The sequence below is a fragment of the Marmota marmota genome, unplaced genomic scaffold (assembly GCF_001458135.2).
Source record: "Marmota marmota marmota unplaced genomic scaffold, marMar, whole genome shotgun sequence".
NCBI classification, from domain to species: domain Eukaryota; kingdom Metazoa; phylum Chordata; class Mammalia; order Rodentia; family Sciuridae; genus Marmota; species Marmota marmota.
In genome coordinates, this window is record NW_026000211.1 from 13,452,974 (window position 1) to 13,478,466 (window position 25,493).

The 25,493-nt window shown below is 38.3% G+C and overlaps 1 protein-coding gene across 5 annotated transcripts in view; it reads right to left on the minus strand.

Moving 5' to 3' along the window:
* The window catches only part of Tenm3 (teneurin transmembrane protein 3), a 2,471,519-nt gene that overhangs the window by 8,886 nt on the left and 2,437,140 nt on the right, over positions 1 to 25,493 (minus strand). For all 5 annotated transcript variants that reach the window (XM_048791931.1, XM_048791932.1, XM_048791930.1 and 2 more), the window contains 3 exons: positions 11,715 to 11,890; positions 10,191 to 10,426; positions 2,321 to 2,617 (listed from right to left, as the gene is read on the minus strand). In XM_048791931.1, coding sequence (XP_048647888.1) covers positions 2,321 to 2,617; positions 10,191 to 10,426; positions 11,715 to 11,890 — 709 coding nt within the window. The remainder of the gene's footprint in view (positions 1 to 2,320; positions 2,618 to 10,190; positions 10,427 to 11,714; positions 11,891 to 25,493) is intronic.

Below are 25,493 nucleotides of genomic sequence, written 5' to 3' on the forward strand. Positions count from 1 at the left end.
AATTCCTCAGTGGCTATATCCTAGGGGCAGTTTTTGTATGTGGGTGCTATGGTTTGGATCTTAAATGTCCCCTAGAGGCCATGTGTTGTAGGCTTGGTTGCCAGCCTCTGGTGCTATTGGGATGTGGTGAAACTTTTAAGAGGTACAGCCTAGTGGAAGGATGTTAGGTCACTGAGGGTGTCCCCTTGGAGGGGACACTGGGACCATGACTCCTTCTTACTCTCTTTTGGCTTCCTGATGGCCATGAATGAGATGAGCAGCTTTATATTCCCTGCCATGATGTTTTGCTTTCCACAGGTCTCCAGAAAAATGGAGCCAAGAGACCATGAACTGAAACTTCTGAAAGTGTTGAGTCAAAATAAATCCTTCCTCCTATAAACCTGGTATTTTGTCACAGCAACAGAAAGCTGACTAATACATGGGTTGTATAGTAAATGTCACAAGAGTTTTCCCTGAAAAGTTTGCACTCTCCCAAGGAAGGCTTGGACAACTGCAATTCACAGAAATTTTGTACCTAGTTTTGCAGTCACTTAACATATTCGATGGTAGTTAGTAAAATATTCCTTGTTTTGTGATAAGTAATTTTGAATTTGGGTACCTATCCTTGCAAGAAATGGAAATAGTTTGGGATGGTTTTAGGAATTTGGGAGAGGTAATGAGAAAGGACTCATTGGTTTTTTCTGATCTCCACGAATACAAGCAGGTGATCTTGGTTACTGTCTTTGCCATTTTGTGACCAAGGCTCTTATCAATGATCTCCTCCTTGGTTCGTTTACACATTTTCAGCCACATCACCACTGTCAATTTTAGGGGGGAGTTTAAGTATTCATATTTCTATTACCCTTCTCTGTAATGTACTTAAATTGGGAAAACTTTTCTAGTCTATTCCTTTCCCACTTAGAGAAGCTGCCTTGGGACTTGTTAGGTTGGAGGGTAAAATACCTGCCAGGTGTCAGGATTTATTCCCAGACAAGTAAATGTGTAGACTCAATGGTCTCTTGGCAAACAATTAACCAACAGTGGAGTGGAATGGTTACTATCTTTAGAGCTTGTCATGCAACAGGCATTATCTATGGTTTCAAGGGTGAGTCTCTTCTAAGGAGAGAAGACGACCGGGTTTGCAGGAGCAGACTGGCCAGGATGGTCCTGGCTGAAAGCATTCCAGAGTTGGGAGGCTGCCTTAAATACTGCACTGTGCTTTAAAACTGAACATGGTTGTCAGGAAGGTTACAGTCTGTGTATAGGCCACTTGGAATCAGATGAGATGGCCCATGTGGAGGGGGTTTGGTGTAGACTGAGGGGTTCTGTGGAGCACCTCTGATGAAGAACAGGATTGTGGGAGGTGAGCACAGCAATGATGTGCCTGTGGTATTTTATATGAAAGATGTTACTCTGTGTAACTTCTGATACATGTAAGGGTGAAGACAGCAGCTGTTGAGGGTCGAGTTTGTAACAGGCTGCTGTGTAACTGGCTTTGAGACTTGAGATGTAAAAGAACTCAAAATTGCATCGTTTTCAAGTGCTAATGTCTATCTCAAAGGCAAATGAAACATCTCATGAATATGCTCTTTGGTGGATTACATTTCTTAAGAACAGAATTATGGGAGACCATCCCTTCCCTTTTCTTCCCTTTTCATTTCCTTTTGACCCTAGTCAATACCCCAAGCCATGCATTGTACAGCTCAGCATTTTGCACATGTGCAACTAACTCTAAGTCTCTATTTCTGGTACTGTGCATAGTTCTTAGGAATTGGAAAAAGCCTAAGTGGCAATGCTTATCTATTATATATAGGAGAAAAGAGAGATGCCACAAAGTATCTGAAAGCGTGGCTTTCTAAGAAAATAACCTCTTTTGGTTAATAATGCATAAATAGGGCCTACATGCTTTTTATGGTTATGTTGAAGCTCTGCCAGTAACAATGCAAAACTGACAGCTTTAACTGTGCTAATGTAAGGCTCTTTCTTAAATGAAAGAGCCAGCACGGAATTATTTACAAATGACTTACAAGCTCAAGGTCTAATTTGTGAATGTTGTCGATGTACAAGCTTGGCAGGTGGATAGTGTTAGTGCTTGTTTGTTTACAACATAAATCACTTAAAAGGGTCTCGGATAGTGAAACTTAACTAAGGAGAAACTACTTTGCTAATGTAGAAATTCATCACTGCTGTAACACTACGACTGCCATATTGATACTTAGAATAATAAATGGAACTCCTTCCCATGTTGCCGTCCCCACACCCCACCTTGTAGTGCTCAGGGTGATTGCTGGGAAACGCTAATCATCCCATTCCTATTTGAAACCACACTGTGCAGACGCACCTTTTCTAAGTATGTGTAACTCCATGTTTTACCATCAGCAAAGACCCGAGATACAATCCTTCCCTGTCCGTCATAATCTACTTTTTCACTAGTGGTTCCTCGCTGGATGCTGGCGATCTGACCAGTGGATGAATAGGTGACGTTGACAGCCATCAGCTTGCTGCTTGGCAGCCAGAGAGTTGGGTGCCCTGATGTGTCATAGGCGATCCTCAGCAGAAATTTACGATGGTCGTCATAGATTTTTTCTGTCTTTGTTGTCCGATCAAAGTCAACTGAAAGGAGGTTTCTGCCATTAACCTGTTAGCACACAAACAAGATGATAAAATAAATCATATTATTCCAATACTAGTCACTTATTACTCTTCAGAGTCCTGGGTATTGTTTAAACACCATTTATGATGATTGATTCACTTTGTCAGTAAATTAATTTAGCAACTTCTTGGGTACAAGTGCCAGGCAGTAGATTAACTGCTCTTTTAAAAGGTTTTATTAAGCAGAAAGACAGCCTGGCATTTGTTCAAAACCATTTCAATTAAATTTTGTAAACTAAAGCAACCGATAAGAAAAATTCCAAAATGTATTCACTTTTAAGTTTTTTCAGAAGATCTGAAGGTGATAAACATGACACCTATGTAAATTACTCAAAGCTCCTCCCCTCAAAGACACTGGAAAATAATTGCGTTAGTAAATTAATCATGGTTACATTAAATAAAACACAGTGGTTAATGTGACTCTAACCCTTTGAACAGCAGTTAAGTAGAAGTTGGAACCCACATTACTATAAATTATTAATGGGTTTAAATAGCAGGAGGTTACAAACATGATCATTGCTTTTGGCCCAGTGCTGAAAAGTCACGATTTTTTGAGAATGCTTTTTTCTTTTGATAACATCTGGTTAACTGGCAGGGACTTCGGAGTCCTTCACTACCACATATCCACAGTCTGAACATTGCACTTAATATATAAATCCAGTGCCATGTTGTTGCGATTGGGTCTCTGTGTGGCCATGTGCCATGTCTAGACTTTAACTAAATCTGACTGTTACAGTCTATGATCCAAGTCATACACAAACCAGCATTCATTATTGCAATGGGAATGTGGTCCTGATTGAATTCTGATTCACATGTAGCCAACAGTGTTGGCAGACTGTGAACCCTTATGGGCAGAGACCGTATTATATCCTTTGGTCTTCCACACCTTTATTACTGTTTGGATTGTTAAAAATCAAATGGGAGGGCTGGGGATGTGGCTCAAGTGGTGGCGCGCTCGCCTGGCATGCATGGGGTGCTGGGTTGGATCCTCAGCACCACACAGAAGTGAAGTAGAGATGTTGTGTCCACGGAAAGTTGGAAAGTAAATATTAAAATATTTTTTTTCTCTCTCTCTCTCTTTAAAAAAAAATCAAATGGGAAAGGCTTAATTTTACATCACTATCTTCTAATGAGGACCTTCAAAATTGTTAGCTCTAGCTGATCTGTTTTATATATATGTATATGTGTGTGTGGTTTGTCCCCCTCAAAACTTGAGTTGAAATTCGGTTGCCAATGTAGTGGTATTGGGAGATGGGCCTTTAAGAGTGGTTAATGTTGTTCTCAAGATTCCGAATTGGTTCTCACAGGAATGGACTAATTCTTTTGAGAACAGGTTGTTTTGAACCATGTGAACTCCTTTGTCCCCTTCCAAATGTGCCCATTTGCTCTTCCTCTTTCCGCCATGAAGCTCTCACCAAAATCTGAGCAGATCCTGGAGCCATGCTCTTGGACTTTCAGAACCATGAGCCAAAATAAAGTTCTTTCCTTTATAAATTACCCAGTCTTAGGTACTCTCTTATAGCAACAGAAAATAGACTAAGACATTATCTAAAACTGTTACATACACACACTGCTCACATCAGTAGCTCACTTCAGTAGTTATATGTAAATACATGCATATATGTGTAAAACCTGTATAAATCTACATTTTGCATTCTATAATTGACATTAAACATGTCCCATTCAAATTACTCAGGCTTAAACTTGTCTAAGCAGCTGTTTAAGGGGAGTACTGTTAAGTCCATGCAAAGGTAACAATCTAAGCTACAAAGAAATGAGGCTGGTGGAGGGGGAACCTTCAAAGATATGCTTTATAGAAAATGAGAAAGGGTAGAGGCCTGGATGGAAATTAGAAGGATCTTAATTTTTTCATTTCAGTTTATATGGAAACAAACAAACCCCACAACACTATATTATAGCAGAAATTGGTGTGTATTGGGATATTATAGTGTGTGTGTTCATGTGTCTTGTGGGGAGGAACCCAGGAGTCAAAATGCCTGATCTCCAAACCTGATGGGGCCTAGGGTTAGCTGGCCTTCTGGGCTTTTAACCCCTCTCAATCTATTTTGTCCATCTGTAAATAAAGAGGTTGGACTAGATCCCTAAGCTCTCTCTTGCAGTGAAGCTGAAGGCAGCTGGCTGAAGGCTTTCTGAGAAAAAAATTCATTTGAATTTTGTGAAGCTTTACCAGTTTCAGTTTGCAGAATAGTGTACTTTCAATAGAAGCTACTAGCTAATGTTCCAAATACCTTTTCTAAAGTCTGTAGAAAAATTTGATGTCAGATTAACTTGATAACTGGCAGAATCAAGTGTTTCATCTTATATCTGTCCTACATTTTTGATGCCTGAAGAAGAGGTTTTGCACAATTTAAATGGTTTTACTATGGCTCTGGGGTTCCTCAGACTGTGTTTTAAGACACTCCCACCCCAATGTACAGGTTTGCCTTCTTCTTTTCTTCTTAGGTTGTTCCAAGCTATTAGTAACCATGAAAGACTGTAATTTCCATGGACAATTCTGCCCACATTATTGTCCCATCTGTTTGTATTTTACTTTGCATTCATCTTAATTTGTATTTCAATCCTTCACTGCTTTCTTTAACTCTCCTTTATCTCTGTAATATCTCCTCTGGTTAGATTATAAGAGATCAGGTACGCAGATTTGATGTGATGGTTGCTATGGGGAGAAGAGCAAAAAGACAAGTCTGGAACCCAAATTGCACTATCTCTACCTGTGACTGGCTTCTGATTTGCTTCTTTGGTTTGTGAGTTTGGCTACATGACAGCTCCAGATGAAAATCAAACGATAAGCATCAGAGAGTTGCCACTGAGTCTCCATACCAAATGTCACCATGAGGAAGCATCTGGAAACATTGTGAGACCAAACAGGGGGACAGATGTTTTAATTTTTTCTTTTTATCCAGACAAATATTGTATGCAATGCCTTTCTTGTATTCTCCAACTGAAGTAACTGAGTTTGTGTTGGAAATGTTTTTTCCAATACAAACCAAGGTCTTAACCATTCTTAGTTTCCAGACACGAGCTTGCTATTATTCAATATATAAAGTTCCAAAAGATACTATCAGATTTCCTGTTTTATCTCTCCCTCAAAAGAAGACTTTCTTCTTTGGATATTGTAAACAAAGTGCAGCAGTTAGGGGACACAACTATTCTAGGTCATAGTCCTGCTTTACTCTAGATTTTAGAAATTATGGTAACATGTCAATCTTTTTGTAGTTTTACTTTACAGTCATAAAGCCCAACATAAGTCTATGCTCCAGTAGACTTTTAATAAGTATTTTAAATTATTATAAAAATATAAAGTTAAGTTGAATAGTTAATCTAAAGATGGGAAACCTTTTATCAGATCATTATGATATGTGCAGCCAAAATTGAACCCAAATTTTGTGTATGAATAAGAGATCACCATGAATTCATTGGTGTTGTATTGTATTTTTCTCTTAAGCATGAAAAATCTCCATTTTCAAAGACCTGTCCAGCATGATTGCACTTAATTGCACATCCCTCTGATATTGGGAGGGGAGCAGTATAATTTTCCCTCTGGAATGTTTGAAAAACTATCATAATGATATTAAATAATTTTTCCAAAGGGGTGCCATTGCAACCAGGTTACACTCACTTATCCAAAATACTGTGGATGGTATAGAGGGAGGGCTGGCTTGTGACACAGCACAAATGATGACAATATCAAGCCTCTCCTTGTCCCAGTTGGATCATCAACTTGCTACAGATTGTTCTGCGTCTCTGCATCCATGATAGTGCTAACTGCATGTGCCTCCAACTGGAGGCCAGGCCACTCAGTTAAAATATCAAATGTGACAAGCAGAGTAAGATTTAAACACATTCCATATTTATGTATGACTTCAAACATACTTTTGGCTTTCAAATTCTGAGAATTTCCTTTTAAACATAATTCACTATAATTTTTCCTTTAAGTATCTGAATTCTGGGCATGTTTAGGAGATGAATTTTACTATTAAAATGAATTTTACTACTATGTTTTGTAATTGATTGATGGCTGTTTCTAAAATTCAGCCATGATAAAAATTAGGAATGTTGGCTGGATACAGTGGTGTACTCCTATTACCCCAGCAACTCAGCAGCTGAGGCAGGAGGATTGCCAAGTTTAAAGCCAGCCTCAGCTACTTAGCAAGGTCCTAAGCAACTTAGTGAGATCCTGACTCTAAAAAAAAGGCTAGGGATGTGGCTCAGTGGTTAAGTGCTCCTGGGTTTGACCCCTCACTCCCCCATAAAATAAATATTTGCCAACTATTATAAGACAAAGATAAGAACTACCATGCATGTATTTATATTTAATTTTAGCTAACGATAAGTAAGCTATGACATTGTCTTTATTTGGCTGTTTTCCTGCATCTCTGTCATAATTTCATGTGGCTATTATTTCCTAGTGTACTTATCCCCCTTTCCCTAACACAGTTTCACAGAAAATGCTTTTCATGTTGCTATTTTATTACATAATTTTCCGTTTTTAATTCTTGCCTTTTAAAGAAACTTCATCTATTTTATACATACACACTTTTATAGTTATCTTATTAAATCTAATGTTAAGTTTGTTTACAGTTACAAACATCGTAAGTATGTGCTATAGCCCCTCTCTTAGGAAGATCTAGATGCAGTGAAACAGTGATGACCCATACTGTGAGGCTGGCTCTTCTCATTCTTCATTCACTGATTAAATATTTGAGTGTCCATCAAGTGTCAGGCACATAGCTAAATCTAGGTCAAAACCCTAAAAATGTAAAGAATGTTCTGCTAGAAATAATGAGAGGTAGGAGGAGGTCTCAGGAAAGGATGGGTGAAAACGGCTCTAGGGCTGACTCATGTTGTGTGTGGCCACAGGTCCCCCCACCCTCTCTTCTCTTTCCTACTTTGGCAGGCTCCAGCTCTAGTCCGCAAGCTGGCTTTTCAGATCACCACTACCCCCCTGGATTTCCTCCCTTGGAATCCACAGGTTAGCAGTCAGAGCTGGCACATCCAATCTTATCTTGAAAGTAAGAAGCCCTCTTTTGTGATCCTCGCATTGTCTCTAGGAGAGCAATCACACGTACCAGCTGGAAATCTCCTTTCAGTGTGACTGAGCAGGCCATTTTAAAGAGTATATTTTCTCAAATGCCTTGTGGAAGCATTATGCTTCTGCTATTTAGGGGGAAAAAAAAGAACACCTATGCCAGTGTGCCTTACTCCCTTCCTTCCTGAAGAGAGGTGTTTTCTTCATTTAGAATCAGAGACTTCAGACTGGGCTTCCTCTCTCTTCCTCTACTCTCTCAAAATTCTTTTATGCCACTTTCAAACTGGGAGGGGATACACTGAGATATAACCTGTCTCAAAAACCAGCAGGCAATATGTCACGTGGTCAGCTTGTGCACCAAGTATTTCCCACTCTTCCCTGTTTCCACTGATGTTTTCTTTCCTAGCAAGCGCAACAGCTCTTTTCTAGTTGACTCTCTGGTGGGTAGGAAGGACCCATGTCTGCACATGTGGTTGAGTCTCGGGTTGGGGTTAAGGACTGTATAAATGTGCCTCTTTATTTTCAAGGTACTTTCACATTGTCTCATTTGATTCTTGTAACAATTGTGTGAAATAGAGGCAGCACAGGGGAAACTTTATTTACCTATATATAGCTACAGACATAATTTATAGATTATAATATTGTGATGTTATCTAGATACTATTAAAATAATTTCTCATAACCTAGATAAAATGATATACAAAAGGAAACTAAGGTTTAGAGATGTTTTGACTTCCCCCAGGTTTTCTACTGGTAAAAAGTGGAGCCTAGATCGAGAATCTGTATTTTTGAATTCTCATTAGGTGCTCTGTCTCCTTTCGTATGTAGGGTAAAGAGAGCACAGATATGAGCTGTACCTCTGTATCTTTTGATGAAGTCCTGTATCCTATGTACATCCTGCCTCTGTGTATTATCTCTGCTTCAGGGACAACTGAGTAAGATAAAGCCTGTGAACCAGTTTTCAGTTTGCAATGGCCAAGGCAGCAGAGCCCCAGGGAAGAAGCAGTAGTGGCAGCAGCTGATGAGGATGCAGGCAGCTACCGCTTCCCGGGTGCAGTAGAGGAAAAGGCAGGAGCCAGAGTTCACTTTGGCAACAGACCACAAGTGTGATCAGAAGGAATTGTGGAGCTCGCTTTCCTGCCCATCACTTTACATTCTAACCTAATCTTGTTTTTCTCTCTTGTGTTTTACTGAGTTTCCTTCTCGATCCTCTCACTGAACTAGGCTCCCCGCCAGCCTCTTCCCTAGCCTCCGCCTGTCAAAACCCATGCCCTCCTGGCTCCTGCAGCCTGGGACATGCGTAGGTAGGAACACACAATGATGGTTCCAGAGACCATATATGTGGAGTCCCAAACACCTGGCTCACCATTGAAGTGGAATCAGAATATGACCCAGATATTAGCTACAGTCTATTTTCAACTCACTGATTCTTTTCTATTTCTTGGAAATAGCTAGAAGCAATATTTAGCCTCTGCCTTTTTTTTTTTTAATCCTGAAAGATTGCCAAGGTAAATAATGTTTGTGTGTTGAGATAATAATTTAGCCACTTTTGTGTGGAAAAAAGGACATTAATGGTACATTTCATGTTTTGTTCTTATTCCTTGAGTTTAAGTAATTTTTTTAAATGGCAAGGGAAATAATATTAGGAAGAATTATCTACATTATCTGATAAACTAAAATTTGTTTGCTAATATAAAGAATGAATCAGGTTCAGTTTATTGTGGCTGAAGGTGATTTCTTGCAACTTGTGTTTCAGTATTTAATCTATGTTGTCTTTACCAAATAGCTATCATAAATCATAGCTTACCTTCTAGATATATTTGGCCCATAATGTAAGAGTGATTAAAAAAAAAAACCTAACAAGAAAGTGCAGGGAATATTTTGCAAAGCTGAATTATACAAGCATGATGAGAAATATCACATTTATCATAAAAAGTTATACAAGTTGGGGTTTCTATTGACAGCAAAAAGACAGCTAGGTTTTGAGGTTGGGAGTGTTATATTATGTGTCCAAGCTGTAGTTTAAAAATATTGAGAATTTACACTTCAATGGCCCACCTGTCTCAAACATATACTTATGACTGGGAAAACTTCCAGTGTTTAAGCCAGTCATTACTTATGTCCATCTCCACACTTAAGTCATCATTCCTGATTGGTGAAGGAGGAAAAGCCTAAGATAGATTATTAAGATTGGTAAAACAAGAATTGATTGACATTTGGGCTATTCAGGATTGTGCTATATGCAATTTCCTGATTTCCCAAGGAAAAATTTATTTTTCAATCATTTAAATCTTTCTTGAAGTAGCTTTACTATGAGCAATCTTAATGATGTGGTGGCTGGCTATAAATTGTGTTCTGAGGCATCCTGTCACGCCCCACCTTGAGTGTGGCACTCACTCACTCACTGTTGGAGGACCAGGGTGACAGGAGGACTGTCCTGCCCTCTTGGTCAGGCTTTCTACATAGCACAGAGGTCTGAATAGCCTCCTCCAACTCTCTAATAATAACTTACCCTAAGCTTTCGACCAAAAACATTAACTTTTCCTTGGGCTTGCTCTTTTCGGAATCTCCATTCCACCAAATTCTGGCCATTCTCACCAGGAAGAGTCATGTTTCTTTTGGCCACTGTTGGGTTAGCAGTGCCAGCCAGTACGTGTGGCTCTGTCTGGTAGTGTGAATCTAGACCGCTGGCATAGATGATCCTGAGGGAGCCGTCATAGCCAATCTGGTAGCTGTTTCTTAACTGATCTAAAAAACAAGAAGTAGAAAACTATTTGAAATGGATTGAATACCTGTTGATGTGCATTCAGAAGTGATATAACTTTCTAAAATTTTGACTTATTAAAACAATGAAAAGGAATACTTAATGATGTCCATTTAGAGAGTAACAAAATAGCTTTGGTTTCTAGTGTCTCATGCTGTCAAAGGTGCAGATAAATATTAAAGGTGAACTAGGGGAATTTAAGGTCCTAGTCTACTTTAGCAGATTTCTCTTCTAATTTGTCTGATGGAATGAGGGCTCACACCGAATAGGCAGCCAATAGTTTGTAAAGAGCCAAGTATGTGGTCTTTCAGGGGGCTGGTGTGACCACCTCCAAGGTCTTAGAGGAGGTTTCTCCCCTATACCCATCCCTTTATCTTTTGTCACAGACCCTCTCAAAGAATTAGTATCTATACGCTGCATCCCCCAAAGATAAAGTGATATTCTCCTGGAAACTGACTTCTAAGAAAGGATCCAGCAATGTTTTACATAAAAAATCCTCTCATAATGTAGGCCACTGCCTCAATTTAAAATTTTGAAATAGTATAGGACCATTTGGGAAGGAAATGGATTCAAGCAATGCTACATTTAGATGATTGTAGAGTTTACCGAAGAAAAAGGTAAAAAAAAAAAAAAAAGGTCAAGTTTAACCAGATTTAGCAATTGTTCTGAGTCATGATTTCACAACTGCAAATGTCACAGTCAACAGCCTTTTCCCAAGATGAGTTTATAAAGGACTATGACAGGAAGTTCCATCACAGGGAGGGTGGATACACTGTATATGCCTATACCATTGGGTGAAAAAAATAGGAAATCTGGACATTACATAAATGGGTACTTGGGATTTGGGACAAAATTTCCATCATATGTAGATTCAAATACCACATCACAGTGCAGTCATAAAGCATTGCTCCCCAGATTGCTGTACCGAAATGGCAGAGGTAGAATGTGCTTCAGAAAACTGTTAAGATGACTCTAAAAATCATCTGATGCCGTATGTAAAAAGTTGGGATTAAATTATTTTATTAAATAGGAATGTAAAAGAACATTATTTTCAGGTTAACATATTATTGTGTATATTATGTAGTCTTAATATGTACATATAACTGCACAAATATTACATGCAGGTGCTAGATTACTCCATCAGTATCTCCAGAGGTTTATATTTTCACCTCCTCTTTTCTGATTCATCTTAGAAAATGAGGGCTGTCACATCCTGTTTGGGTGCTAGTGGTATTTAAAAATTGTCAATTAAAATTATGCTTTCATGTTTACCTTGGACCATGGTGTAGAAGGAATCAATTGAGGACAAATTTGAAGTGATGCTGACATCTTCTTCTCGGCTGGATGATTCGATATCCACTGTGATAGCCTTGTCCATGTCTCCATGAAGGTTTGTGACCACTCCAGTTGGAAATGTGACATTTGTCAGACGACCTTCACTGTCATAGCTAAATAAAAGAGGTATTGACTTGGAGTTAAACAGGAAACTGCAGGCTCTTCTTACTTAGAAGGTGCAGCAGTATGAGCTGCACAAATTTGGAGGAATATTTGTCTTTGTGCATGAGCTATGCAGAGTAAGGACTTCAAACATGCTTTGAAGTAATCAAAAGCCTGTTTAACATGGGGAAACCTCACCGGTGAGAGCAAGAGTAAACAGAATAGCTCTCCATCTCAGCATATTATTCTTTGAAGTGTGACCAAAATCCTTCTGCCCATCTAATTTGCTGTTTCAAAGGGAACATGTTTGCTGATATTAAATTTCTTAGTATTCCTTCATATTTTCCACAAGTAGATTTAATTCACTGTTATATCCAGTTTTTAAAGTTTTATCAACTTATATATGCCTTCTATGACAGTGCAACATGCATATATATATATATGGACATATATATGTGGCTTTAAAATAGCATATATACATACATGTATATATTTGCATATGCAAATATGATTTCAGTATCTTGAGACATCTTCAACAAATTAGTAAAAGCTTTGATAAAGACATTTCCCCCTGTGGTGTTGGAGATAGGACCCACTGTACATGCTAGGCAAGCCCTCTACCACTAAGCTATCCCCTAGCCCTAAAGACTTTGTTTGATATTTTATTATATACCTATTCATTTTTAGCATATAAATGTGAGAACTTATTGTTTAAATATTAAGATGTATTTTAAAAGCTGCCCTTTGCTCATAAACATACATTATAGACATAACATTTGACTAAAGAATTGAGTTTTGTGACTTTTCTATTTGTGGAAGTACCAGAGAAAATTTCAAAAATGTCTGCATTATTAAAATGAAGAGAAACAAGTGCAAAACTCACAATGAAACACCTGGACATTTCCTCAGGACAACAATATACTTAATGTTGGATTTCAGATTGATACTAAGACTACCTCATTAATAAACAGTTCTAAGTGAAATTGAGACTTGCACTGTGTCCTACTTAAAATAAGCCCCCAAAGCAAAATTAGTAGAGAATGAATGTCATTAAAGACCAGTGACCAAGGGAGGGAAAAGGTAGGAGAGAAATCATATTAATAGGTACAAGTATGGAGCAATACAAGAGTAGGGAGTACGAAAATACTTAAATGATATTTTCAGATAAAACAGTAGAGAATTTTAAAATAGAAGGGTGGAGAGTGTAAACATTTGCTTTGGAAAATGTTATTAGTAGTTATAAGAAGGAAAAGATTTCAGCAAAGGCAATGCCATGGTTGAGAGAGGAAGGAAGAAAGGAGAAGGAAAGAGACTGAGGTCTGTTTGGTGCTTGGTGCTGAGCTGATCCCATTAATTCAGAGGGGACAGTATCAGTGAGATCATGGGTTTGACTGACATGGTCTGACAAGCTGCTCCTCCAGAGGCAGGAACAGGCACTCAGGAGGGAGAAGCCTAGAGAGACGGAGAAACAGACAAAGCAAATGCACCATTAAGAGTCATAATCATTGTTTGGACTCACAAAAGGCAAAGCTGAGGAAACAAAGCAGATGCCCTTCCCTCCCCCCTAACCCAAGTGCCCCTAGCAGATTAAGACATAAATGAAAGAAATCCAACACAGTTTATTGCGGTCATTGCCTTTTGGAAGAAATCATTCCTCTTGAAGAAACAAGGATGCACAGGTTTTATTTATACAGCAAAGCAGAGTCATGGAATTACTGACAAAGCCAGCCTAAAGATCAATCTTAAATTTGGTATAATTTGTGCATCACATGAAAAAGATATTATTCGGTTTGAAAAATTAACACCCCTTTGAATGCTCCTATAGAGAAGATTGTTCTGTACTGCACTACTGCGCCGCCCCCCCCCCCATTTTACAGAAGGAGAAATGAAAATATGTTGTGGGTAGATGGCTTGATCAGGCTTTCATTGTATCTCATGACTGGGCCATCATTGGAACTATTATGTACCTGACCCCAGGCCCATTAGCACTTCTGTAAATCACAGTGCCTGATTTAAAGTTGAGAACTCTACTTTATATATATGATACTACCCGCCAGCAGTTTGCTGATTCATTCTTGCTGCTGCCACTGACCTGCCCTTTCGATGGTTTATATTTTCTAGCCCCATTCAATCTCAAGCAGAAGCGTCACCTTTCTCCTGTAGAAAGCGTTTCCCCAACCTTTGACTTGGTGCTTTCATTGGCTTACCACTCATTCCATTTCCTGCTGGGCAGGCATTTTGTATCACAGGAAGCTGAGCACACGGAGATGCGGCCCAGGATGCTGAGCATTCAGACTATAACCTATGAACCTTTGGTTCTTTGGGAAATAAAAATACAAGTAACCTTTGCAGGTAGTACAGTCTGAACGACACAGGGATAAGAGGACATCCTAGTGGCCCAGCTTAACAGTTTAGCCCTGGAGATTCTGACTCTGTGCCTTCCAAGGACTGGCCAGATCTGAATCCAGGCATGAATAAGGAGGAGGTGTTTGCACTTGCCCAAGGAAGATCAGGAAAGGTGCAATGGTGTAAGGGCCATCAGGGCTTCTTCCTAATCAGTCACCTGACAAGTTCAGCTGCCAGGGTGGTATGAACACAAAGACAATAAGAAGTGTGTTGGGGGAGAGAAGTCACATATGCTGATGGAGGAGATGCTTCCACACTGGAGGAGCAAGGGAAGAGCCGAACCAAGAAGAGCCTGGGCTAGCCTGGAAACAGATGTGGGATGTAGAGAGGCAGATCTGGCATGGGAGGGCAAACAGCGGACGGAGGGCAGTGATGTGGAACTGCAAAGCTGTAAGGACAGGGAAGGAAGAGGTCAGTGAGTACAAGAGCCATTGGAAACAGAGAGGGTCCTCATGGGGGCGTGTGGAGGGAGGCCTCAAGGTGTTAGGGATTATGCAGTGCTGACAAAGGTTGTAAAGGAAAGCAAGGTTTTAATAAGGCGGTACTGAAGAAGCCCAAGGTCAGGGTGACAGGTCAGGCAGTGAGCTGTTCCCAGATTTGGGGATTATATAAAACAAGAAAAGAAACTGAGAATGAACGATGAATGTAGGGTTTTCAAAACAAGACAAAAAACTACCATCTATTACTCCTATCTTTAATAAAGAAAGGCTGTTTAATCACAATGAAGGTAGAGAGGACTTAATTTCAGGGTATGGGATAGTTCTTTAAAAGGAATACAGTGTAGGGATGAAAAGGTGTAATACTTTTTTCCTTAGCTGTCACAAGGTTTGTGATTGACACTCTGGAACAAAAGGTTAGTATGAGAAAAGTAAAACGGATTTATTTAAGTTTTACAAGATACAGGAACCTTCAAAAATAAAGATCTAGGGAGAACTGCGTTTTTATGTTCAGCTTCCATGAAGAATGGGCAGTGGACAGACATGTGATTGGGCAAAATAGGTGTGACCCAATGGAGACAAACTGGGGTATGGGGAACCCAGCAATGTCTCCCTACATAGCATCACTATCCCAGCCCACCCCACCCCTGGGTATGGGGCTGGAGTTTTGTGAAATGAGAGGCTCAAGGCCTACTTTCAGGGAGGTAGGTCAGAGAGTGACCTTTCTACATATCATGTGGAGAGAAGCTCTAGCTTGTAATCTTCTTTGGGAGAGAAGAATTCAAGTTTTTATGATCTGCTTCTGGGGAGACATGGGGGGAGACATGGGGGGAGAGGAAAGGAAGGTGGGAGAAGGTCACAGAGAACCTCTTGCTTCTCAGGCTTTTCCAGTCTCCTTCAGTTCAAGTTACTCAGGGTGCTAAAGCACTATACTTTGGGGTATTATGTTATGAGCCCTAACAAAAGCTTCATGAAAAAATTTTCCTCATCATTATTTCATTTCATTTCAGTGAAGATCAGTGAAAACTGTTTTCACAGATTAGCACCTGTGGAACAGAAATGAAAACAAGGTGGATGAGAGACAAAATGACCAGGGACTCTGGATAAGGGAGTGAGAGAAAATAAGTTGTCAAAGGTAATTTTTAGGTACTTCTAGAAATGGCAGGCTAACCCTTCTTTACCTCAACAAAAGGAGAAAAATGATGTACCAGCAAATGATCAACTATCCTTTGGAATACTTTGACCTTAGGTACTGAAAGAGACCTTTACATCAAATATATATGCTGCTGGCCATGTTCTCTGCTTATGTGCAACTTTGTGGCTCAATTAATGTTTGTTGCTTGGCCTTAGTGGTGAACTAACCCTGCTCAGCTTGTATATTAGAGATGTAGTTTTCTTTTATTAGCTTTTTGAATTTACAATGTAATAGGCTCTAGGGAATTTGAACAGAACATCAACTTTGTGTTCTTCATTCCGCTCATCTGGTCTTAGCCTCACAGCTCCAAAAGCATCACATAACACATTCTTTGCTGCTCCCGATTGACCCCTCTTCACAGAGGATTCTCATTGGGAAAGACAGTCTCCCTCAGGCTCCTGATGACCTTCTGCTCTTTCCCTGATAGGATGCCCTGATTTGATGGTTATCTATTTGTTTGTCTTGAATCTTGATTGCATTTGTGCCTAAACTTGCTGTTTTAGCCTTTGTGGTTTATTTAAAAATCTCCTTTTAAGTTTCCTAAGCAGTAGGATTATGGATCAATGCCCCCAGAGAGCTGTAGTCTCAGTCATTCTTGGTTGAAAATGGTGTTCTCATCCTGACATGAAATTTTCTCTCTCCCCTTGTAGACATGAAGTTCCCAACTCTTCATTTTTCCTTCATAAAATCTGTCAGGTATTTATCTTTCCATTCCCACAGCTGCCCTAGACTTTAACAACTGGTCTACCTGCCTCCTTCCATACTTACTGATACTAAATTAATCTTCTGAAACACCATAATTATAATGCTTCTCTCTGTTTAAACATCTTCAATAGGACCTCAACTGAGAGAAAAATTGACTTAGACTGTTACCAACCTTATGTCGATAGACTATTGATATTGCAAATTTATTCAAGTAGAAACAATTTGCAGCTTTAGAAAACTTTCTTTACAACTTGATCACAGGATTATTTATTATCTTCGGTGCTTCCCCACAGAATGGCTTCTTTCATCAAATGCACATTTTAAAAATTATCTTCTGCTTTGAGAGAGAAATGTGTAAATCAGAGTAGGATTTTAGAGAAGCACAAGCCAGAGGAGAGGAGCAATTGTAACTTGAGCGATGGGGCTGCTCGGAGGAGCAATTTGTTCTTCGTCTTTTCGCTGATGGTCAGTGAGAGCAGGTTTAGGTAAAAATGCAAACAAAATTAAAGACCTTCAAATAGAAAACCATCAAATAAGGGCATCCCACCAGGGAAAGAACAGAAGGTCACTAAGAGCCTGACGCTGAACTGGTCTGTCTCAAAGATGAGACAAACGTACGGGTGTACACACATAACCTTGGCAGTGCCGTCAGCTCTCCATTCTCTTCACTTGTAGAAGAGTAAATGACAGCCAGCTAACTGTGTGTCTTGCCACCTCCCTGATTTCTCCACTCAGAAACAGGCCTGTTGGCAAGACAGCAGATGTTGGTTTGGGTGCCTTCTGGAGGCCTCTGCATGGGATAGATGGTCAGGTTTAGTAATGATCAGTCCTTCCTCATCTTCCTAGGGCCATCCCAGGATAATCTGTTTTGAGAGCTAATTTCAGACATGAATCCTATAAGTACTACCATGAAAGCCTTACCTATCCCTTCTTACTGTCCCCCATACATGGAGGGAGAATCTTTTTTGTCCATCTAAACAAGTTCCTTAGGTTCAAATTTCTTTTTGTGGTTTAACAGCCAACAACAACCAAAATCCCCTCAGTGTTGCTGTCTGCTTGGTTGATGCTTTTTCCATTATGTTAATTTGCAATAACTTCCTGTCATGGTGGTAAAGCAGAACAAAATTACTAACTCTATGGGAACAACAACAACAACAACAAAACTGTATGTACAAATCATTCCCTGATCATGATAAAGGACAGGTGTACAGTCAGCAAAAACAGAATAGAACCTGATTTAAAACTTCCAGTGGAGGGATGATTTGGAATCCTTATAGCAATATTGTGATTTATAACACTAATATCAAAAGATTCTACATTTAAGTATTCTTTAACAATTATCTTGCAGATAAATTCAAATTTCTTGAACGCAGTAGCACTGTTGCCAGTATGAAATCCTCAAAAATTAGGTTCTGAGGGCTAGGGCTGTAGCTCAGTGGCAGAGCGCTTGACTAGCATGTGTGAGGCACTGGGTTCAATCCTCAGCATCACATAAAAATAAACAAATAAAGGTCTATTGTCCATACACAACTACAAAACAACAACAACAACAATAACCAAAAAACCCCCAACCAAACAACAGCAACAAAAAACCTCTTTCCTGATCAAAATAATTTAAAAAAATTAGGTCTGAATAAAAAAAAATGTACAAAATGCTTCCATCACCAAGACAAGTAAAATAACTGACAGTCTCCAAGATCATGGTATCACCTGATACACAGCTGATTGTCACCTATACTGAACCAAAAATGATTGGGAAAGTGCAAAATAAGAAAGACAAAAGAAAGTATTATTTTCCATGATTTTGTCTCAAAGCTGAGAGAATCTTGATGAGAGAGGGTGAGAATTGAATGGGGGAGGGTGAGTAACACCAATTTAAATTCCTTCGGTGCTGCTGCATTTCATTAGGAGGTCTCGTGGACAGGGCAGATTCTGACCCGTGCTTTGCTCCAGGAAACCAGAAAGGGCAGCAGCAGTCTGCAGTCAAGCTGCTACTCCCTCTCTCTTTCCCTAAACACCCCAGATAACATGAATCCAAAGAACAGGCGGGGCAGATCTTTCCTCCTTCATCTCAGGTCCAGTCCTTCTGAACACTGAGTTCAGTGATAAAAGGTCCCAGAAATGATACTTTTTCTAAGGATCAAATTCAAGAAAAGTGACCTAGTGCCTTTTTCTTACATAGTCATTACCACATTAGGGAGAACTGACAAAGTGATCATGTCCAGCTCTGAAACTTGCAGCCTTGAGACAAAGGAATTTAAGTCAGGGTGTCCAGAATTAGTTCTCTTAGGGGTCAAAAGACTCTGAGTCAGCCATGATTAAGAGAAGGACTATATTTAAACTGGCCTTTTGGGGGTTGGGGTATGGGTGGGGATGATACTGGAGGTTGAACCCAGAGCATCTTACATGGTAGGAAAGCACTATACCACTGAGCTATCCTCCAGCCCTTATTAAAAAGTTGTTCACTGAATGAGGAAGACAGGAAGGCACACATAAGTGGGACCTATCTTAATGATTTAGATGGCAGGTCTTGAAATTACAGTTGACGGCAAGAGAAGTTTTTGCTCCATAGACTGTAAAACAGAATTGTGTATGCTCTTGGATTTATTCCATTAATTGCAGAAGAGAACAAATCCATCCTTCTCTTGTTGATTTCCTTGTATTTCAATAGGTGCTTGGGTCTGCCTTCTCCAGACCCAAATCCATACACAGACCCAAATCCAGGACATGGTTTATAATGATGATAAGCATGGACTGGGAGACTCAGAGTAAATTGGAAAGATTTTTATCAAGTATGTATCCCATTTGGAAAAAAAATCATTTGTTTTTATAAACCAACATAATGTGTAAGATACCAGGTTCAACAGAAATGGAATATGTGCAAGTTTAGACAAGGAAATCTGGTAACTTTTGGTATATGTTTCTTTTGGGATAATCTTTGACAGGAACCTAAGAGAAGCTGGAGAGAAATGCAGGGAAAAAATATATATTTATATATATTTTTCTGAAATAGGAAGGAAATTTTAATTATTAAGAAGCTATTCATTTTTATACTTGAGAGTACAAACATTCAGAGTGGTGCCATGGCTTGCCTAAAGTCACACAGTTGGGACTGACAAAATCAGGATGGGAACCCAAGTCTTCAGTAGAAGTCCAGAACCCTTTCCAATCAACCTATGCTGTTTCTTAGAGAGGAAAAGAAAAAAAGGAGGGGGGGGGGTGCATTTAAGAGATCAGAAAGAGAGAGAGGAAGATAAAAAACATGAGAAGTGCTGTTAGGTACCAGGGCAGGTGAACTTTGAAGATAGAAAAAAAAAAATGAGAGACACAGTATCCAGTATCAGAAAGCAGATCCTAAAGTATTAACATGACCACTGTCATTATTAGACCACAGGAAACTAATATAAATTCATTATTAATACATTTTTTCCAGTCTATAACCAAATCTTTAACATTCTTTTTTGGTATGATTTCATTCACACTCATAACTTCAGTTCTCTCAAAACTGTCACACCCACATCTCTAGAACTGGCTTCTCCTAAGTTTCCCCAGACATTTTAGGTTACACAGGAACCTCAAATTTGTAATTTCCAAACCTGAACTCATCTGTTGTCTACAGACCTGCTTCTTTCTGGTGTTTCCCCAGCCTCTTCATCACCTAAATTGTGAAAACAGGGACTCATCAGAGATCCTCTTTCTGCCTCACATTTTGCATTCCGTCATTAAGTTTTATTTACCTTCTAATGATTACTCTATCTCCTCTTGTGTATCCTCAGTGCCCAGCTCAGTCTTAACTAGATTTCCCATCTCATTTTCCTTTTTTTCCTTACCTCTTCCAATCTTTTGCTTTTCTACCTTAAACTGTCTTATATGGTCACCAGATTGAACCATGTTGCTTCCCTGATAAACATTTTTTTGGGGTGCTGGGGATTGAACCCAGAGCCTTGTGTGTGCAAGACAGGCACTCTACTAACTGGGCTACATCCCCAGCCCCCTTAAACTCTTTTATTCAGTTCCATATACCCAGGATGGAAGATGCATCAGATGCTCCAATCCTGGAGCACATCAGTGTAAGCCCTGCTCAAGCAGAAGTGCCAACTCCCTCCATCTCCTTCTCCAGTTTCATCTTCATATGTCCCCACACATGTTTCATGCTCTTGCTGTGTGGAGCGACACTTTTTTTCTACATGTGGCTGTGCTGTGATTACTAACTAAAGATTTTTCTCTGGCCTGGAACACTACACTGCTTCTTATTAACCTTTATTCACACCTTCCAAGATAGAGTCCCAAATGATCTCCTGTATGAAGTATTTCTTGCCTTTTCCCTGTCCCCAGTCTGATTTGGGCAAGTCTCCTCTATGTCTGCACAATGCACTGGGTAACTGTTTTGCACTTACCATTCTTATAATTATTTACCTATATGTGTCCCCAGTGCACAGTGAGCTCTTTGAATAAAGCAAACATATCTTTCAGCTTTGAATCCTCCAGTAATATGGCTAGTACTTGGCATATGATACACCGTATACTGAATGAATGAGTGTAGAGGTGAGTAAATGAATACTTGATATTAGTGGATAAATAGGAAATTCCAGGAGGACTTGGAACAATATGTTTCAAGTCCTGAAGGAAAAAAAAATGTCAGTCAAGATTCCTAGATGCATAAAAACTATCTTTCCGAATGGAAAAGGCAAATAGATAAGCATATAAGCAAAAAATTTCCAAGATAAGCAGAAATTAAAATAATTTATATATGTCACCATATATAAAGCTGGTACTACAGAAAATAGTCAACGAAATATTACACATAGAAAAAAATCAAAAACAAACTCCAGAGCTCATGAATGGACAAATCTCATTTGAAGAGTAGCTATGCAAATGAGAAGCAGAATCAAGTTAAATAGAAATAAAACAAAATGGAAGAAATTAAACATTTCTCTATAATAATACTGAAGGCAAATGGTCTCAACTCTCCAATTAAAAGAAATAGGCTGGCAGAATAAATTAAAAAACAAGACCAACATATATGTTGCTTGAAAGAGATTCACCTTACAGGCAAAGACAGCCATAGGCTGAAAGTGAAAGGAGAGAAAGTGATACATCATGCAATGGAGCCTGAAAACAAGCAAAAGTAGCTACTTTCATACCCACCAAAGCAGTGTTCAAGACAAAATTAATCAGAAGATTCAAAGAAGGTCACTTCATACTGGTAAAGGGAATAATCCAACAAGAAGATATGATGATAGATAATAGTTATACCCCAAATGTTGGTGTAACTAATTACATAAAAGAGATACTATATGAATTGAAGACACAGAACCTGTACAATAATACTGGGTGATTTGAATACACCTCTCTCACCAATAGATAGACCATACAGATGTAAATGAGTAAAGTCTCTTCAGATCTAAAAAATTATAAATCAAATGGACATTTAATTTGTAGAATATTTCATCCAACACAGCCAAATACACTTGCTTCTCAGCTGCTCATGAAAACTCCAAAATAGACTCTATTTCAAGTCACAAAGCAACTCTTAGCAAATATAAAAAGCTGATATAATTCCTTACATTTTACCTGATGATAATGAAATGAAATTAGAAACCAATGCCAAAAAATCCTACAGAAACTATACAAACACATGGAGATTGAATACCATACTATGATGAATGGGAGATAGAAGAAATCAGGAGAGAAATTTAAAAAATTCTTAGAATCAAATAAGAATAATGATACAACATACCAGGATTTCTGGGACATTATGAAGGTGGTTCTATGAGGAAAGTTTATAACTATGAGTCCCTACTTAAGAAAATCAGAAAGATCTCAAATAGAAACCTAATGATGTATCAAAAAGCCATTGAAAAACAAGAATAAATCAATTGCAAGTCAGTAGAAGGAAGGAAATAATTATTATAAATAAATTATTATAATAAATATTATATAATAAATATTATAAGATCAGAGCCAAAATCAATGAAATTAAGAATTAAAAAAGAACAAAGGATTAATGAAATAAAGAGCTGCTTCTTTGAAAAGATAAACAAAATTGATAGTCCCTTAGCTAAACTAACCAAAAGAAAAAGAAAGAAGGCCCCAATTAATAAAATTATAGAACAAAAAAGGAGAAATCCCCCACAAACATCACAGAAATCCTGGGGATTACTGGGGACAATTTTGAAAACTTACATTCCAATAAATTGGAAAACCTAGAAGTAATAGATATATTTATGACACATATGACCTGCCAAAATTGAGTCAAGAGGATTCAAAAACCTAAAGAGACCAATAACTAGCAATGAGATTGAAGTAATAATAGAAAGTTTTCCAACAAAGAAAAGTCCAGGATCAGATGGATTATCTGAGCAGATCTTTAAAGAAGAATAAATGCCAATGCTCCTTAAGTTATTTCATGAAATAGAAAGGGATGGAACACTTCCAACTACATTCTATGAAGCCAGTGTCACACTCTTACCAAAACCAGATAAGGATACATCAAGGAAAGAAAACTACAGACCAATGTCCTTAGTGAACTTAGACGGAAAAATAATAATTAGCAAATTGTGTTACACAACATATTAAGAAGATCGTACATCATGACTAAGTTGGTTTTATTCCAGAGATGCAAGGATGGTTTAACATAAATGTTAAACAAAAAAATGCAGTTTATAACATAAATAGAATTAAAGACAAAAATCACATAGTCATCTCAACAGATGCAGATAAATCCTTTTATAAAATTCAGCACCCTTCATGATAAAAACACTGAAGAACTAGGAATAGAAGAAACCTACCTCAACATCATAAAAGCTATATATGACAAACTCAAAGCCAACATCATAGTGAATGGGGAAAAATTGAAAGCAAGTCCTCTGTAATCTGGAACAAGACAAGGATAGCCATACTTTTTCAGTGAAGTACTAGCAGTTATAGCCAGAGCAAATAGGCAAGAGAAGAAAATAAAAGGGGAAAAAATAGGAAAAGAAAGAAGTCAAATTATCACTGTTTGTAGATGATATGATCCTATAATTTGAAAATACATCCAAAAGCTCCACTAAAAGACCACTAGAGCTAATAAACATATTCAGCAAGGTAGTAGGTTACAAAATCAATAGCTTATCTATATACCAAAAATGAATCTGCTAAGAAATAAGGAAAATAAAATATCTTGGAATAAATCTCACGATGGAGGTGAAAGCCTCCATAATGAAAACTACAGAACAGTGAAGAAGACATAAGAGATGAAAAGACATTCCATGTTCAGGGATAGGCAGAATTAACATTTTTAAAATGGTCTATCCTATCAAAAGCAACATACAGATTCAATAAAGTCCCCATTAAAATACCAATGACATTCTTCACAAAACTAGAAAAAACAGTCCTAAAATTCATTTAGAAAAATAAAAGATCCAGAAAAGCCAAAGCAATCCTAAGCCAAAAAACAATGCTGGAGGCATTACAATATCTACACTATAGAGCTACAGTAACAGAAACTGCATAAAAACAGACACAAAGACCAGTGGAATAGGATGAAAGACAGAGACAAACCCTCATAGATACAGTCATTTGATGCTTGAAAAACATGCCAAAAACATACACTGGAGAAAAGACAGACTTTTAAACAAATGTTGCTGGGTAAATAGGTTATTTATATGTAGAAGAATGAGACTAGATCCTGATCTCTCACTTTGCACAAAATTCAACTCAAAGTGGTACAAAGAGAGACTAGATCTTGATTTCTCACTCTGCATAAAAGTCAACTAAAAGTGGATTAAAGACCTAGGAATTAGATCAGAAACTATGCAACTCCTATGAGAAAACATAGGGTCAATACTCCAAATAAAGATCCAGGCAACAACTTTCCCAATAGGACCCTTAAAACTCAGAAAATAATGCCAAGAGTTAATAAATGGTATGGCATCAAATTAAAAGCTTCTGTGCAGTAAAGGAAACAAGAATATGAGGAAAGAACCAAAAGAACGGGAGAAAATCTTTGCTAGCTACTCTTCTGACAGAAGGATTAATATCCAAAACATATAATAAGCTTAACACCAAAACAAAAAAAAAACTCAATTAATAAATGGGTGAAATAACTAAACAGATACTTGTCAAAAGAAGAAATATAAATGGCCAACACATATATGAAAAAGTGATCAACATCATTAGCAATTAGGGAAATGCAAATCAAAACTACACTGAGGTTTCATTTCACTCCAGTTAAAATAGCAGCCATAAAGAATATGGCTGGAGAGGATGTAAGGAAGAGGAACACTTTTACATTGTTAGTGGGACTGTAAATTAGTACAATCACTATGGAAATCAGTATGGAGATTCCTCAAAATACAAGGAATGGAACCACCATGTGACCCAGTTTTAACACTCTTTGATATTTATCCTAAAGAACTAAAGTCAGGGGGCTGGGACTGTAGCTCAGTGGTAGAGCACTTGCCTCACACGTGTGAGGTGCTGGTTTCAATCCTCAGCACCACATAAAAATAATTAAAGATATTGTGTGTCCATCTACAACTAAAAACATATTAAAAAAAGAACTAAAGTCAGCGTATCATACCAACACATGCGTGTTAATAGCAGCACCATTCACAACAGCCAAATGATGGACCCAGGGTAGATGTATGTCAATGGATAAATGGGTAAAGAAAATGTGGTGTATACACACACACACACACACACACACAATGGAGTTTTATTCAGCCCTATGGAAGAATGATATCATGTTACTTGCTAGAAAATGGATGGATTGAGAACATTATGTTAAGCAAAATAAGCCAAACTAAGAAAGTCAAGGTTTGTAAATTTTCTCTCATAAGTAGCAGCTAAAAAGGAAAAAGAAACAAAAGGTGTGTGTGTGTGTGT